The following is a 13,618-nucleotide window of genomic DNA, read 5'->3' on the forward strand; positions in this document are numbered from 1 at the left end:
GGGAACAGGATCACACAGAAACTAGAAAATAAACACATAGAAACACGGATCATGACATGGATCATAAGACAGGTTAATGTAATTTCATCATTTTCTAATGGATTCTGTCCATCTCCATCTCTTAGGACTTTTATTCTTTCCGAATCAGAATCATTCTCTGTTTGAATCTGCAGGTCAGAAATCGGCGCCGGAAACAAAAAGCCCAATTGGTGCATCCAAGTCAGGGTTTCTCATGCTGCTTATTTAAAAACCCCAATTCAACTTCTGCTGATTAATATCTCAGATTATTTTGATGCTGTTTGTTGTGATGTATGTAACAGGTCTATCTTGTAACTGATATGAATTATGCACAAATAAATGATTTATAGTAATAGTAATTACCTCTGCTGGTTAAAAGATGCACTTAAATCTTGCTACATGTTTAACATTTCTTGCACATTCACTCAAACCGCTGTTTTACTTAATTATATCCAACATTAGGACTCTTATTCTGGCCTAATTGACTTGCTTATTGTCTTCTCTGTTTGGAAAAGCTGCATGAGAACGACGCTTTAAGAAACTTTCTATTCTCATAAAGTGATCAAACTAGAAACGTAATGTTACTTTCCGTCTAAAATGGGTTATATAACTGGTAGGAATATAAAAGGAAGCTGGACTTTACGCCTCCAACAATTTTACCAAGACACAGAAAAAAGTCCAACAGCAAATGTGCTCAGTTTTCAACACTTACTCTCAGCTCAGTTTGGGCTTCAAATGCATCTTTCAGTTAATTATGCAAATGACTCCTTCAACTTAATCAGTGTTTTTACTTTTCCCAGCTCTTACCATCTTCCTTCTCGTCGAACACTGGTCTCTTTGAAGAACTGTTGGCTCCCATCCTCTTCTTCCACTTGCCCCAGTGAAACATTGATGCTCAGATTGCATTCCTCGCCTCTTGGAGAGAAACTACAGCTTAGCGTTGGACACCCTCCTCCTTAAAAAAACAGGCAGCCGAGCATTTCACCAGACTCCGTTTGGTTTGGGGGATGTTTTCTTTTTATCTGTCCGTGTTCCCCTGTTTTCAGCCGATAATCTGAAGCAGCGCGAGTAAATGAGGATGATGATGGTGAAAGTAATTTCGGATGAGATGACGGGAAGTGAAGCGAGCGGGTTTTGTGGACGTGTTGGGATCTGACAGTGTTCTGTAAGTTGGAGCTGGATGTTCAAACAGTGACTCGATGTTTGTAGCGCTCAGCTGTCTTCCGCAGACAGACCAATACGCTTCCAGCTCATCGATGCTGCCGCGAGTGGAAGCTGCGTTAAGCGGCAAATAAACACCGGAAGCAGAGACAATTTGCTTAAGAAAATAAAAGACAGGAACGCTTTTAGACCTTTTTACTTGGAAAACAACGCTTATAAAGATAGATTGTGTATTTTTTACAAGGAAATAAACAAAGTGTCTTTTGTTACGGTTTATTATTTGATCATTTTTAATTTCTAATTTAGTATGATAATTTCTAGGAGGGGTACTATAGTAGCAATATCCTTCAAATATTGCTATTATTTTATTTATTTTAAACTGTTGCGCTCATCACTGAAATTTTATTACAATGATTATTACAATTGATATTATTATTGCCACTATTACTATAGTTTTGTGTAATTGTCTACATTTGAATTTCAATAAATTTTGCTATAATTATAATTTTTGTTAATTATTTTTATTTTATTAATATCCATTTATTGTTAGTGGACGTATTATTTATGAACGTATTATTTACAATTTGATTGCCTTGCACTTACCATTGTTGATATCAGCATTATTAAAATAATACTGGCTTTATTTAAAATGGGGTTTTGTTTTTCTTTCTTTCAGAACAACTATAACTTGTTTTAAACTTAGTTATTTGATGGTGTTGAACTTATTTTAAACATAAACACACATCCTTTTCATTAGATTATTTTTTAGCAAAGCTTTAGTCTATTGTTTATTAAAACGGTTTCATTTTTTATTTTTTACTATTTCAATGTATTGCACTTATTATTATTATTATTATTATTATTATTATTATTATTATTATTATTATTATTATTATTATTATTATTATTATTATTATTATTATCATCAAACTTTGTGAGCAGTCAAATCGTTTATTTAAAGGTAACCGGAAGTTACATGTACTATTCTGGTTAACTTGACCATCATTTGACACTGCTGGTTTAGTTACTGGGTGTGCACCATGCACACGCCAGAGTGCTACTCTAGGCAGATTCAGCTCCAGCAAAAGGGGACGCCCACTTAATAATGACATTCATTGTCGTTATTATTATTACTACCGCAATCTAATTCAGATAAGTGGTTTGGTATAATTTCAAATGCCACATTTAATGCATTTAATGAAGCACAATGTGTTATGTTGGTTAGTTTTTATTTACAGATTTTGTACATTTTTGTCCCATTGATCGTCAGTGCAGGTACAATAGTGAATATATATTATTAAGAACAAATAATTGTAATTAGTTTATGATCAAATTGGATCATATTTAGAAAATTCAGCTGTTTTTTCTTTCCAATGCAAACCTGCCACTCACAATATGGTGGACTAGTTAATATTTCATTTCTACTAACGGAGCCAAATCATGGTCTGTTCTTTTGTCCCCACTGTCCCTGATTTCAGCATTTCAAGTTAAGCTCCTTCCATGCCGGACTGTTACTATTTATGGCAGTTTATTCCACCGGCTTACTGTGAAGGAACGCACCCATGAGAAGTCGGTGTGCCTGCCACACGTAGCACATAAAACAACAACCTCTGTTTAAAGCCATGTGCAGCTTCTGGATCCCTAGGAACAAAGACAGAGAGCAGAGATGGGCTTTAACGCGATGTAAGGTGTTAAACTGGTGCTGGCCTTCATCAGAGCAGTGAATTAATATTTGACAATCCGATTAGAATATGGATGGGTGGAGCTGGAGTACTGAAAAAAAGACCAGAAGGTTATTAATTTACTCGTTGGGTTTATTTGTTGATGTTGTTGCTCTCCAAATAATGTCACATTCCATTTTAGAGGACATTTGAACTGGATAACTTTTTTTTTTCTTTTCTATTTATTCAAACTATAATGTGGTAATCTGGGGGATTTAAATTGGGTTTTCATTTAGAAATGTCTATCGGAACCTTCAAGAACTAAAAGTGCAGTAGTTAAATATGTGATATTTAAATACAATTGTTAATCAATGTCTTAATAGATGTAGCAGTAGAAATGTAATATTTATACAAAATATTAAATAAATATGAGTGGAACAATTAACATTTAAATTGCAGGGTTTCTCCAGTGTATTGTAAGCCTTTCGGGCCACCAGGCTTTACTTGCGCACCCACCAGGCTAAGCATTGTTTATTTATTTTAGTTTCTTTTTTAAATATTGCTTTTTTCAATGACTTTATAGTTGGTGTTTAGGTATTAATCTTCCAGTCTTCCAAAAACACAGAATTATCAAATGATATTTTCAAATTTCCTGTCAACTTTAAACATTTTTTAACCCAAAAACAATGTGGACCAAGGACGTTTACTTTCTTCTTGAAAGTAACCTTTCAGCAAGACGTAGGAGCTTGTTTTATGCAAGTAAATACTTAATGTTGATGAAAAAGTACTATTTCCATTGACAGATTATTTCACTTATTTTACAAGTCAAAGCAGCCAATGGAAGAAGTACTTCTTTCCCAATTTTAAGAAATTGTTTATTTAAAACAAGTTCTTACAGCTTGCAGAAATGTTATTTGTAAGTTAATTTTGTCTTATTTCAAGTGTATTAAGATATATGCGTAAAAAACTAGACCAAAAATACTTAGTAAGAGTTTATGTTTTTGCTGTGTTTTATTTGGCCCTTTTGGCCCTCCATAGAGCCAACCAACAACGGCATTAGTGGCTGCCGTTGTTGTTGCTCTTGTTGCTATGGTTACAATTTGAATCTTAGGAGACGCCGTCAAAAGTTAGCTTACTTTTAAAATGAGTACAAAACGTTTTGGTTCAAGTATTTAGGGTTTCTTTTTATGTCGTTGGAGTTTAGTAACTGGGAAAGCAGGGGACGCTTTCTGACATTTATTCAGCCGGCAGTTGTCCAGTTTTAGCTAAAGCGGATACAGTTAGCTTCTTACGAAAAATCACTACTCATGGGTTAAATGCCTCAAGAAAAAATGATGTTCGAAACCGAGTTGGTCCAGAATGACCTCAACTGGACTTCGTCAACGGCTGTCTTTGACAAAGACATACAGGGACGCTTTGTCTTCGGAGACCATGATATGAACTTGGAGAGGAAGCTCAGCCTGCCTGAGAAGACCGAGCCAGAGGATGAGCCCACAGACACGCTAAGCCTGAAGGGATCCAGTCTCACTCATGTTCCTGACAGTGTGCTGAAGAACAGCCTGCTCACGGTCAGTCCAGTAGCAGCAGCAGGTGTATGCTCGGCTTCGTGTTGCCTCTTTCTTTAACAGGATTCCCGTTGTTCCTCAGCGTCTGTGCCTGCAAGAAAATATGATTTCCAGCATTTCAGGATCATTGTTCTCCAGCCTGCCCCAGCTGCAGTGGCTGGACCTCAGAAAGAACATCATTACGTCCCTTCCTGTTGAAATTGGCTCCCACAGGTCAGGTTCTGTTGCATTTACTGTATTTAAATGGGCCAATCTTTAGCAAAAGTATTATACACTCCACATCTGGTCGCCTTATAACACATGGCCATCAGAAAGTAAATTAGTTTTCCCATTTATCAATAGCGGAGGTTTACATTTCTATTCTTGTGTGCGTTGGAGATCACAGTTAAAAAGTTTTTGTTTTTAGAAATCACTGCATTTCTATGTTGTTTAATCCACAGGCTTTTCAGCTTGTAACCTCCCCAAAATAGAGCCACATCTGGTGACTCCCATTATACATGTAAAATTATTTCATAAATACATAGAGTGACATAATTATATGCATCTTTAAAGTGGCATTTTATTATTGAATTTCATATTTTAAAGGTTTAATTTATTACCGTATGTTCCAGAGTGTCTTTAGTCAGCGGCTTCTTCAAATTTGCTCTTTGAATTATTATGAGTTACTGCAACATTTAATTTTCTTTGGGATCAATAAAATATTTTTGCATGAATTGAATAAATCGCACTATTTGTTGCATTTATTTAGAAATTGTCAAACATCAGGTTGTCCATCTTGATGATATGATTTGGTGATGTTCTAATATTGTATTAAGTCAAATAAAGCACATTTCAACAAGGCAGTACAAAGTGGTTTAAACCATTAAAACATCAGATAGAAAAAAGCAATAAACATTACATTTTGTCAAATCCTATCATCAAGAAGATATGCATCAAATATGTTGATCAGTGTTTCATTTATTATTAATAAAAGGCAACTCTAAAGAGCTGAGATTTAGCCTGGATTTAAATTAACTCAGTGTTATATTGGTTTGATGTTTTCTGGAAGTTTGCTCCAGATTAGAATAGCATAAAAAAAATTAATGCTGCTTCTCCATGTTTGGTTCTGGTTCTGGTGCAGAGTAGACCAGAGTCAGAAGACCTGAGTGTTTGAAACAACAACTTTAAACTGGGGTGATGAGCTCTATCTTCCTGGTTTTAGTCAGAATGCCAGCAGCAGGATTCTGGATCAGCTGCAGTTGGAGGACTGATTTTGTTATTCAGACCTATAAAAACAGGATGAATGAATGAATTTCTGTTTTTGCATAGAATTGCAGGGTCATTAGTAATTTAATCCTGAAAATGTTCTTCAGGTGATAAAAGGCTGACTTTGTAACTTTTTTATGTGTTTCTGAAGGTCTATCACCACACCCAAATTTCAGACCTAACCACTAATTTCTAGCTGTAATAACTGAAGCTGTGTGCTGATTCTAGATTGTTCCTCTTTAGATCGAAACATAACTACTTACAGCTTGACGATTGTTTTTTGATACCGGTTGTGTCATGAAGTTTGACTGAAAAATAAACTCAAATGAACGTCACTATGTTGTGTAGAGGAGAGTCATTGCTTTCAGCCATCTCGTAACCTGTCATTCTGATCATGCAGGTGTCTAACACATCTTCTGCTTGAGGCCAATCCCATCACAGAGCTTCCAGCAGAACTCGGTGAGCTCAGTTCACTCACATGAATTAGTGAGCAACGTTTCACTCTTTGAGACGCAAGGTTTCTCCTTTGTTTCATCACTGCCTCCTGTCTCAAACACACCAGTCACATTCAGTAAACAGATAGTGGCAACATGAAAAATAACAAAAGATTAAAATGAGGAATGTTGAGCATCTTTTGAAGTTATACTTTGGTGTCAGTTTTACAGATAATGTTTTAACATATGAGCATCACATCATCAGCAGCAGCAGGACTGAAACCATTGACCAAGTGAAAAACACCCAGACTGATCTGCTCATGTCAGATTTTGATAACTCTAAAAAGCTTTTATTTCTCATTAAAATAACTTTTTCTCATAAAATTAAAGCATCTTTCTGGTAAAACTGTGTCTTTATTCTTCAGATATAATTACATTATGTTTGTAGCTAAACAAGACATTTCTATATCTTGGCCCTGCTTCTCCATTGTACAACTCAGAAAATGGATGATTGAAATGAAACCCATATTTTGAAAATATGTATATTTTTTGTGTAATTTCATTTTTAGAAAAAAAAATAAATTGAAATCACAAATCAGATCTGGTATAAAAAAATTGAGATTTTGATTTTAATCCATATGCAGATTAAAAAACCCGCTTTTTGAAAATATATTTTGTTTATAATTCCTTTTTCAGAGAAAAAATTAAAACAGAAAAAAACGTGATTTTGTTTTTAAGCTATACTAAGAATTTAAAACAAAACAAATGTGACTTTATTTTCACTTTTCAAAAATATTTCCTGTTTGTAAGTTCTTTTTCAGATAAAATCAAATTGAGTAAAAAAAAAAAACCTGACTAAAAAACCTTATTAAAATTGGATCTGATCTGAAAAAAATCATCGATTTTATTTTTAAGCCGTGTCACCCAGCTCTAACACCTGTCTTGTACCACTGAAAGCTGCTACAGCAAACATCCCTTCCCTTTGTTTTGTAGGCAATGTGATTACACTGAGAGGCCTGAGCCTGAGGGACTGCCCCATTCATTTTCCTCCAAAAGAGGTTTTGCAACAGGGATGCTACACCATCTTGCAGCACCTGAGGACTGTTCTGGCAGAGAGGGAAGTCAGCGAGAGGAGGAGCCTTGCAGGTGAATCAAAGGCACCTTAACGGGCCTCGTTCTTCCTAACCATCTGCTCTTTGTCAAAGATAGGACGACTGGGAACAAAAATAGCTTCTTGCCCTGGTACCACTTCGCTGGCGTGACTTGTGTTCCCTTGGAGACAGCTCGTGCCACTCGCCTCACTCCCTCTCCTATTTTTTTTTGTTCTCCTCACTGCTCCAGCTTCCAGCTCTGTAATATTTTTAGCCGGGTGGAAAATGATCGATTACCAGTGGGCTCTAAACAGGAGCTCTCTGCTGTCTGGAGGTAATCACCGTCAGAAGCCCTAGACAGCCCTCCACAGGAGATGCAGCTGATGCACAGTGAGCAAAGCCAGAGTCCTGATCTGATCATTCCTCTCCCCGTTTACAAGGTTATTAACGGAGGCAGAGCTCCGGTCTTCGGAGAGAAAGCTCTTTTTATTAACTGTTGCAGCCTCACAGTGTCAGTCTATAAACATCGGAGCCTTTATTTACACACTCTTCAACCTTTTTTCGGTGTCACAAACCCCGTTTCAGAAGCATTTATTCAATATAGGAATGCAAGTTATCATTAATGAGTTAATCTAAAGTAATTTGATAGTATTGATAAGCGGCCATTTTCTTCTTCTTGTATCAATAAGGTCGTAACTTTTCCCCAACAAAATCTTATATTTATCTCAATATGCTGAATTTAAAAAGAAAATTCTCCAAGGAGTCCTACATCAAGTCTTTGAGAATATTTGCGGAAAACAACTGAGAAATCAAAATTAAAACCCAAGTCTTTTGCAGCAGAGAAAGGAGAGGCACAAAGTCTCATTGGATATGAGTGTGAAAACTGTGTTAGATGCATTTTGTATGTGTAAAATAGGTGAGTAATGACTTAAATACCAGTTTGTGAAAATCTGCCTTCGGGAAAATGCTAAAAAGTATATATTAGTATAAAAATGTGCTGTAAATGAAAATACCGCAGTTACTGCGGCACATGTTCATGTTGCCATAGAACAACCATTGGAATTTACACACATAAAATCAAGCATAACTACCTTTACTTATTGAGCTTTGATTTGACTATCAATAAGTGTCATTATGACAAAAAAGGAATGTGTACAACCACTTTACTTAATACAGACGGATGTGTGAAAGTTGCTGTCGGTCACAGTTTCAGTCAACTGGACATGAGGTCAGATGCAGGCCTTTCTGGTCTTATTCCAGACTCCGTTTGGGTTTTGAAAATATAATAAATTGTATTCCGCCCTCTACATGCCCTGGGTAATGCCTGTCGGGATTGCATGTTCCCCACTGACAACGTTGGACCATGATTTCTTGTTATTTTTCTTAAAACCTCAATGACCGCAGTGTGTTGGCAATGTTAACGGAAGTTCAGTTCCTCCAGATAAGGGCTGTGTACTTCCATACAAATTGCGACCACCGATTGGTCAGATGCTGATAAACCCTCTAGAGTGATGGACAGGTGGCGTCATGTATCAGCTGGCCCCGCTTCAGGATGACCAGCGGGGCCCTCTGCTGGATGGCGGCCAAACTACAACACTACTAGAAGGTCTAAGCAGGTTTTAGTTAATCAACGGGAACTAATTTTAATCTAATATACCATTATTTGTGTGCAACCCTAATTCATTATAACCTGCCTGTTGTGTTGTTCGCTGCTGTCACTAGAAGTTTTTTGAACTGTTGCAGCCATCGTGCGCTCTGAGAACACACTCGTAGCCGCCATGTTTGTTTCTTTGCCAGCTGAGAACGAGCTCCAGCTGGTGAAGCTGCCGGACTCCAGTGTGGATGGATCAGCAGACGAGGACGAGCTGCTGAAGTTCAAGGAGCTCAAATACGAGTTGATGTTGCTGGAAAAAGCAAAGATGTCCTTGGTACCATACAGCAGCCGGCTTCACCCTTTGGACGAAAGGTGGGTTGAAGTGTATGAATGGGATCAGATAGGAAGTAAATGGACATTCAGCGTGCCACACATGTATTTATACCCCATGAACTTATTATAATGTCATGTTTCATCAATGGGATGAACAAGGTTATGTCTTAAGATATATTCAGCAATGCAGTGACTTACTGAGTCTAAACGATGGTCCATCTTTGGGTTTTGGATTATTTCTGCTGTGCAACAGTATGAGGTGCTTCATTCTGCAGATTGAAAGACACATTCTTTCTGTCTCTGAAGAAGAAATAATAAGATTTTAGACCAATTGTGTCCACACTTAAGGCTCTAAGGGTCAAAAGTGGCAAATTTAAACTATTGGTGGGCCACAAGATTCATTCAATTGAAAGTGCAAAACAAAAGTTTTTTTTTGCCTGCTGAACTATAAACGCAAGTTTAATGAAATCTGTATAACACTAAGGATCCAAAACATTAAAAGGGCTCTTGACTTGTTGCCTTGTTAAAAGAAAAACAGACAATTTCCCAATTTTGGGGGTCATCAATTTTCTATTTTGTTTGCCAAATTTGAACAATTCTTGAGTTGTGGTCCAAGGCCAAACAAAAATGGACACTCCTGTTTTAGCAATATTTAGAGAAATATCTGCAAAGTTTTGGACACATTTGAAGTGAAAACATAACTTGTGAGAGATGTATGAATAGAACATCAACTACAGCAAAATAAAAAAGTTTACAGAAATAAAAGTGATCTTCAAAATTACATTTTTGAAGATCACAGATCACAGATGAAGAAAAAAAAGAATCAAGACTTTGAAACCCCCCAAGTCACCCAGACTGAAATGCTTAAGCTAAAGGGAGACATCTTATTCCAGCTTCTTTTGTGTTCAGCAGGTCCACACATTCAGCAAATAGCCAGAAATCATTTATACTTTCCACATACTTACCTTCTAACACAGCACTTGTGTTATTTGTTATGCAGTCACAGCATGGAGCAGCTGAATCTGTTGTTACTGCAGAAAACTGTAATTCTGAAGGACTGCATGTGGGAAGGAGATACCTAGCCACTTCTTTTCAGTGACATTCTCCGCAGATTGTCAAGTAGAAATAATGCTGTTTTCTCACCGAGGCTCTGAGGAGTGATGGGGAATAAAAGCATTTTGTTTTTTTGTTTTTTTCAGGAAAGCTTCTTCTACCAAGCCCGTTCCCGAGCTTCAAGTTTCTGGCTCTCAATACGGGAAGAAGGCAGAAGCAGTTGCGCGGAGAGAGAAGGAGAGGTGGGCTGATTTTTTTAGCTCCTGCTCACTCACATGTCCTTTAGACTTTAGATTTTAATTTTTACATTTCACAGAGAAACCATTTAACTTGAGTAAAATCATTGAAATACTGCTTTGTTCTGTGACTCTGCTGCAGAGAGGCCTCTCTAAAGCTCCAGAAACAAGCCAAAGGAAAAGCAAAACAGAAAAAGAGACAGGTATATGTGGGACACCGCTACTCTATTTTCACCTGGTAACCACCAGGGGGCGCTGGTCGTCCATCTAAATCACAGTGAATGTTTAATGCAGTAAGTCAACTAGAATCTGCAGATACAGCAAGGATGCAGAGACATTCTAGCAGTTAAAAAAGATTTCTTACATTTTTGAATTTTAATATCAGACAAAGACAATCTCTGTAAATACAAAATGCAGTTTTTAAAACATGATTTCCTCTATTAAGGGAAAGGAACAACCTACATTTTGGAGTCTAAAAGCACTTTTGGATTCTGTTCTGGGTCGTTTTCTGACTGCCTGGATGAATTGTAGATGCAGTTTTGGAATAATTTCGACTCTTCTATAACTAACCTGCATTTTCAGACTCAAGTATCTCCACAGCCGCTATAACACAGACAGCTACAGGAGATCCGTTCCTCCCTCTCGACAGAAACCTAATCACTGTCTATGTTTAAATAGCTTTGTAATCCTTTCTAAACTGATAGATGTCTGTGAATTTCTGTTTGATCTGGGCATGATGAGATCATTGGACCTACTTTGTGTCGTCAGAGAGGTTCTGTTAGAGTAATTTCCTTATCCTAAAGGACTGGATTTAACTCAGGAAATTGAACTCGGTCTTCAAAAAAAGCGGATAACTGCTCTTTGTATTTACTCAGGTGTGATACCAAAATGCATTTGGTGATGACCTATAAACCTGACAAGAGAAATCAGTAAGAGGGTGTAGTCTTTTCACAACACTGCAGTTGCAGTTGGATGTTTTTCAACCATATTTCACCGCTTACTGCAGAAATGCACTCTTCTTACTTGGCAAATATTCAAACATACCTAAAAAGAAATGAGAACTTAAAAGGCAGAAATGAATTTGGATTATGTATCGCAGTAAGTCTGTCATGTTGTTGCTTTCCGGCTGCAACTTAGGGTGTCCTGCAATAGCTCCTTTATGCAATAAAAATCTAAATAATGTGCTGTGAGACACATAGAGCTTCTCGCTACGTTACAGGAAGTGGATTCAAAGTGGCATCTAGAGGGACCTTCACAGGAGCCGAAGTTGTGCTTGTCCACAGAGAGGGAAGAGGACAGGTAAAGTGGAGAAAAGTAGCACAGATCCCCAAGAGATACAGAGATATTAGGATAGGAGCCAGGTGTGTGGGTTAATATTAAATCAGAATATTCAGCAGGAAGTCATAATTTAGTGTCACTGTGCTGATCACTATGCTGCACAGGACATTCGAACTCTTCATGAAGATGTTGATCATTTGTTAGAAATGCGTGGCTGGGTCTTTATAAAACTAATGAAAAAATGGTAGGTAGAAATATAAACTTATTTGATGCTGCACCCTTTCTTTTATGTCTTACTTTGCACATGATTCTGTATTTGGAGAATAGAAAAAGATATATGAAGTAAAGCAAACAATAAAAAACAGAACAATTTCTTCCACAAGAGAGAGATGACGCACCAAAGTCGTTTCTGTCAAACATATATCCACCAAAAACAGTCTCTACTATCAACATCTATCCATCCTCCATCATATTAACCATTTAAAATGGCTTTACTGTATCTTATTTTAAATTGAGTTACATTTTTTTACATTGTTTTTAGTGATATTAAGCAGAGTTTTCATGTGGATGAAATGCCATAATGCTTAAAATGCATTTGTTTTCCCAGATATGCAGCTCCATGTGGACTCGGCCTACTTCTCTGAAAAGCAGCTGTTTTTTTTCTGTTTTCTGTGAAAGAATCAGTCACAGTTTCTGCACTTTCACTCTGCTGTCCACCATCTATTGTGCAAAAACCTCTGACCATTAAAATGCTCTCTTCTGATGACCGGTTTTGACCTTTTTGGCACCTTTAGATCAGCTCGGGAGCTGGAGCGAAACATCCGTACTCGTGTTAAGCGGCTGCAGGAGAGACACAGAAATACCAAGAGCACCGTGAACCAGGAGACGTCAGCGACATTGGAGGACGTGGCAGAGGTCAGCACCGAGAATCTACAGAAACCCATCTGTGTTGAACTCGGATGTCATTGATTTCATCTTTTTTTTAACTTTTTTTCCCGTCTGACCAACAGATCAGGAGATTACAAGCACGACTTCTTGAAAGAAAAAGTCAGCGAAGGAATTTTGAAAACCCTTTCAGTCCAGGCTCCTGGCCGAGACTCCTCTTCAAGTGACTTGGACCGCTGACCGTTTACACCATGCTTTGAGTTTTAGGATTCAAAACATCCTCCAGATGACTTAAAAACACGATTCCATCATTAGTGGCCAAAATGCAGACATTTCAAAAATAAACATATCAAGTCTAATTGTTTTTTTTATACTGGATGTTTGCAACACAACTACTCCATTTTACACTTTAGGTATGGTTAACATTCACAGATCTGTTTGAAATCAATTCAAAAACATACCAGGAGTGTTGCCTTGATTCTTTCATGCATGTTTGAAAAATCATTTAATCTCCATGGCAACCGTTTGGAGCTGGGCAAAACGACTGGGTGGACCTAGCGCCGCCTTCAAGAAGCTTGTTTCAACCACAGTTTCCAAGCTTCCGCCTCACAGAGCACCCATACCCTGCAAGCCCCCCACTCAGCTCCTTCAGACTAGCCAGCAGCAATTAGCAAACACCTAGTGGAACTGGGGATCTGCAGAGGCCATTAACCAAGCTACTTCTCAATGAAATGTTGGTAAAAACGTTGAGGAGCCATGTTGAGATGACTTCCTGATGGCAGAGTTTCAGAAAGAGCAGGAGTTTTTAAAGAGACAGAGGCCCAATTTCAAGGTGTTAAATTAGGATGTCAAATTTATCTTGTGTTATATTTGATATATATGCTAACTTAAGATAAAATAGTTACTTGATTAAGCTATAAAATGGGACTATGTGTCTGGAAAACACACAATATTGCCCCTTTAAAGAAATTCAGATATTTGCTCAGTACAAATGTTATACTTTTCCAGACTTTTGTAGACTCTAATTTGGGGACGGGTGAGACAAAAGTGGAACTTTTTATATG

The 13,618-nt window shown here is 37.4% G+C and overlaps 2 protein-coding genes across 2 annotated transcripts in view; one reads left to right on the plus strand and one right to left on the minus strand.

Moving 5' to 3' along the window:
- Positions 1-1,304, minus strand: part of stk32c (serine/threonine kinase 32C) — a 99,768-nt gene extending 98,464 nt beyond the window's left edge. Inside the window, exon 1 of the mRNA XM_008430412.2 lies at positions 826-1,304. Coding sequence (XP_008428634.1) covers positions 826-907 — 82 coding nt within the window. The 5' untranslated portion in view covers positions 908-1,304. The remainder of the gene's footprint in view (positions 1-825) is intronic.
- Positions 1,305-3,923: 2,619 nt separating this feature from the next.
- Positions 3,924-12,913, plus strand: LOC103477347 (leucine-rich repeat-containing protein 27). Its single transcript, XM_008430414.2, has 10 exons — positions 3,924-4,408; positions 4,488-4,618; positions 6,051-6,109; positions 7,078-7,230; positions 8,973-9,141; positions 10,302-10,397; positions 10,534-10,594; positions 11,611-11,690; positions 12,464-12,584; positions 12,680-12,913. Exons 1-10 carry the CDS (start codon positions 4,157-4,159, stop codon positions 12,779-12,781), a joined length of 1,224 nt encoding a protein of 407 aa, XP_008428636.1. The 5' UTR covers positions 3,924-4,156; the 3' UTR covers positions 12,782-12,913.
- Positions 12,914-13,618: the final 705 nt, after the last annotated feature.

This window comes from Poecilia reticulata, linkage group LG15 (assembly GCF_000633615.1).
Source record: "Poecilia reticulata strain Guanapo linkage group LG15, Guppy_female_1.0+MT, whole genome shotgun sequence".
Classification (NCBI taxonomy): domain Eukaryota; kingdom Metazoa; phylum Chordata; class Actinopteri; order Cyprinodontiformes; family Poeciliidae; genus Poecilia; species Poecilia reticulata.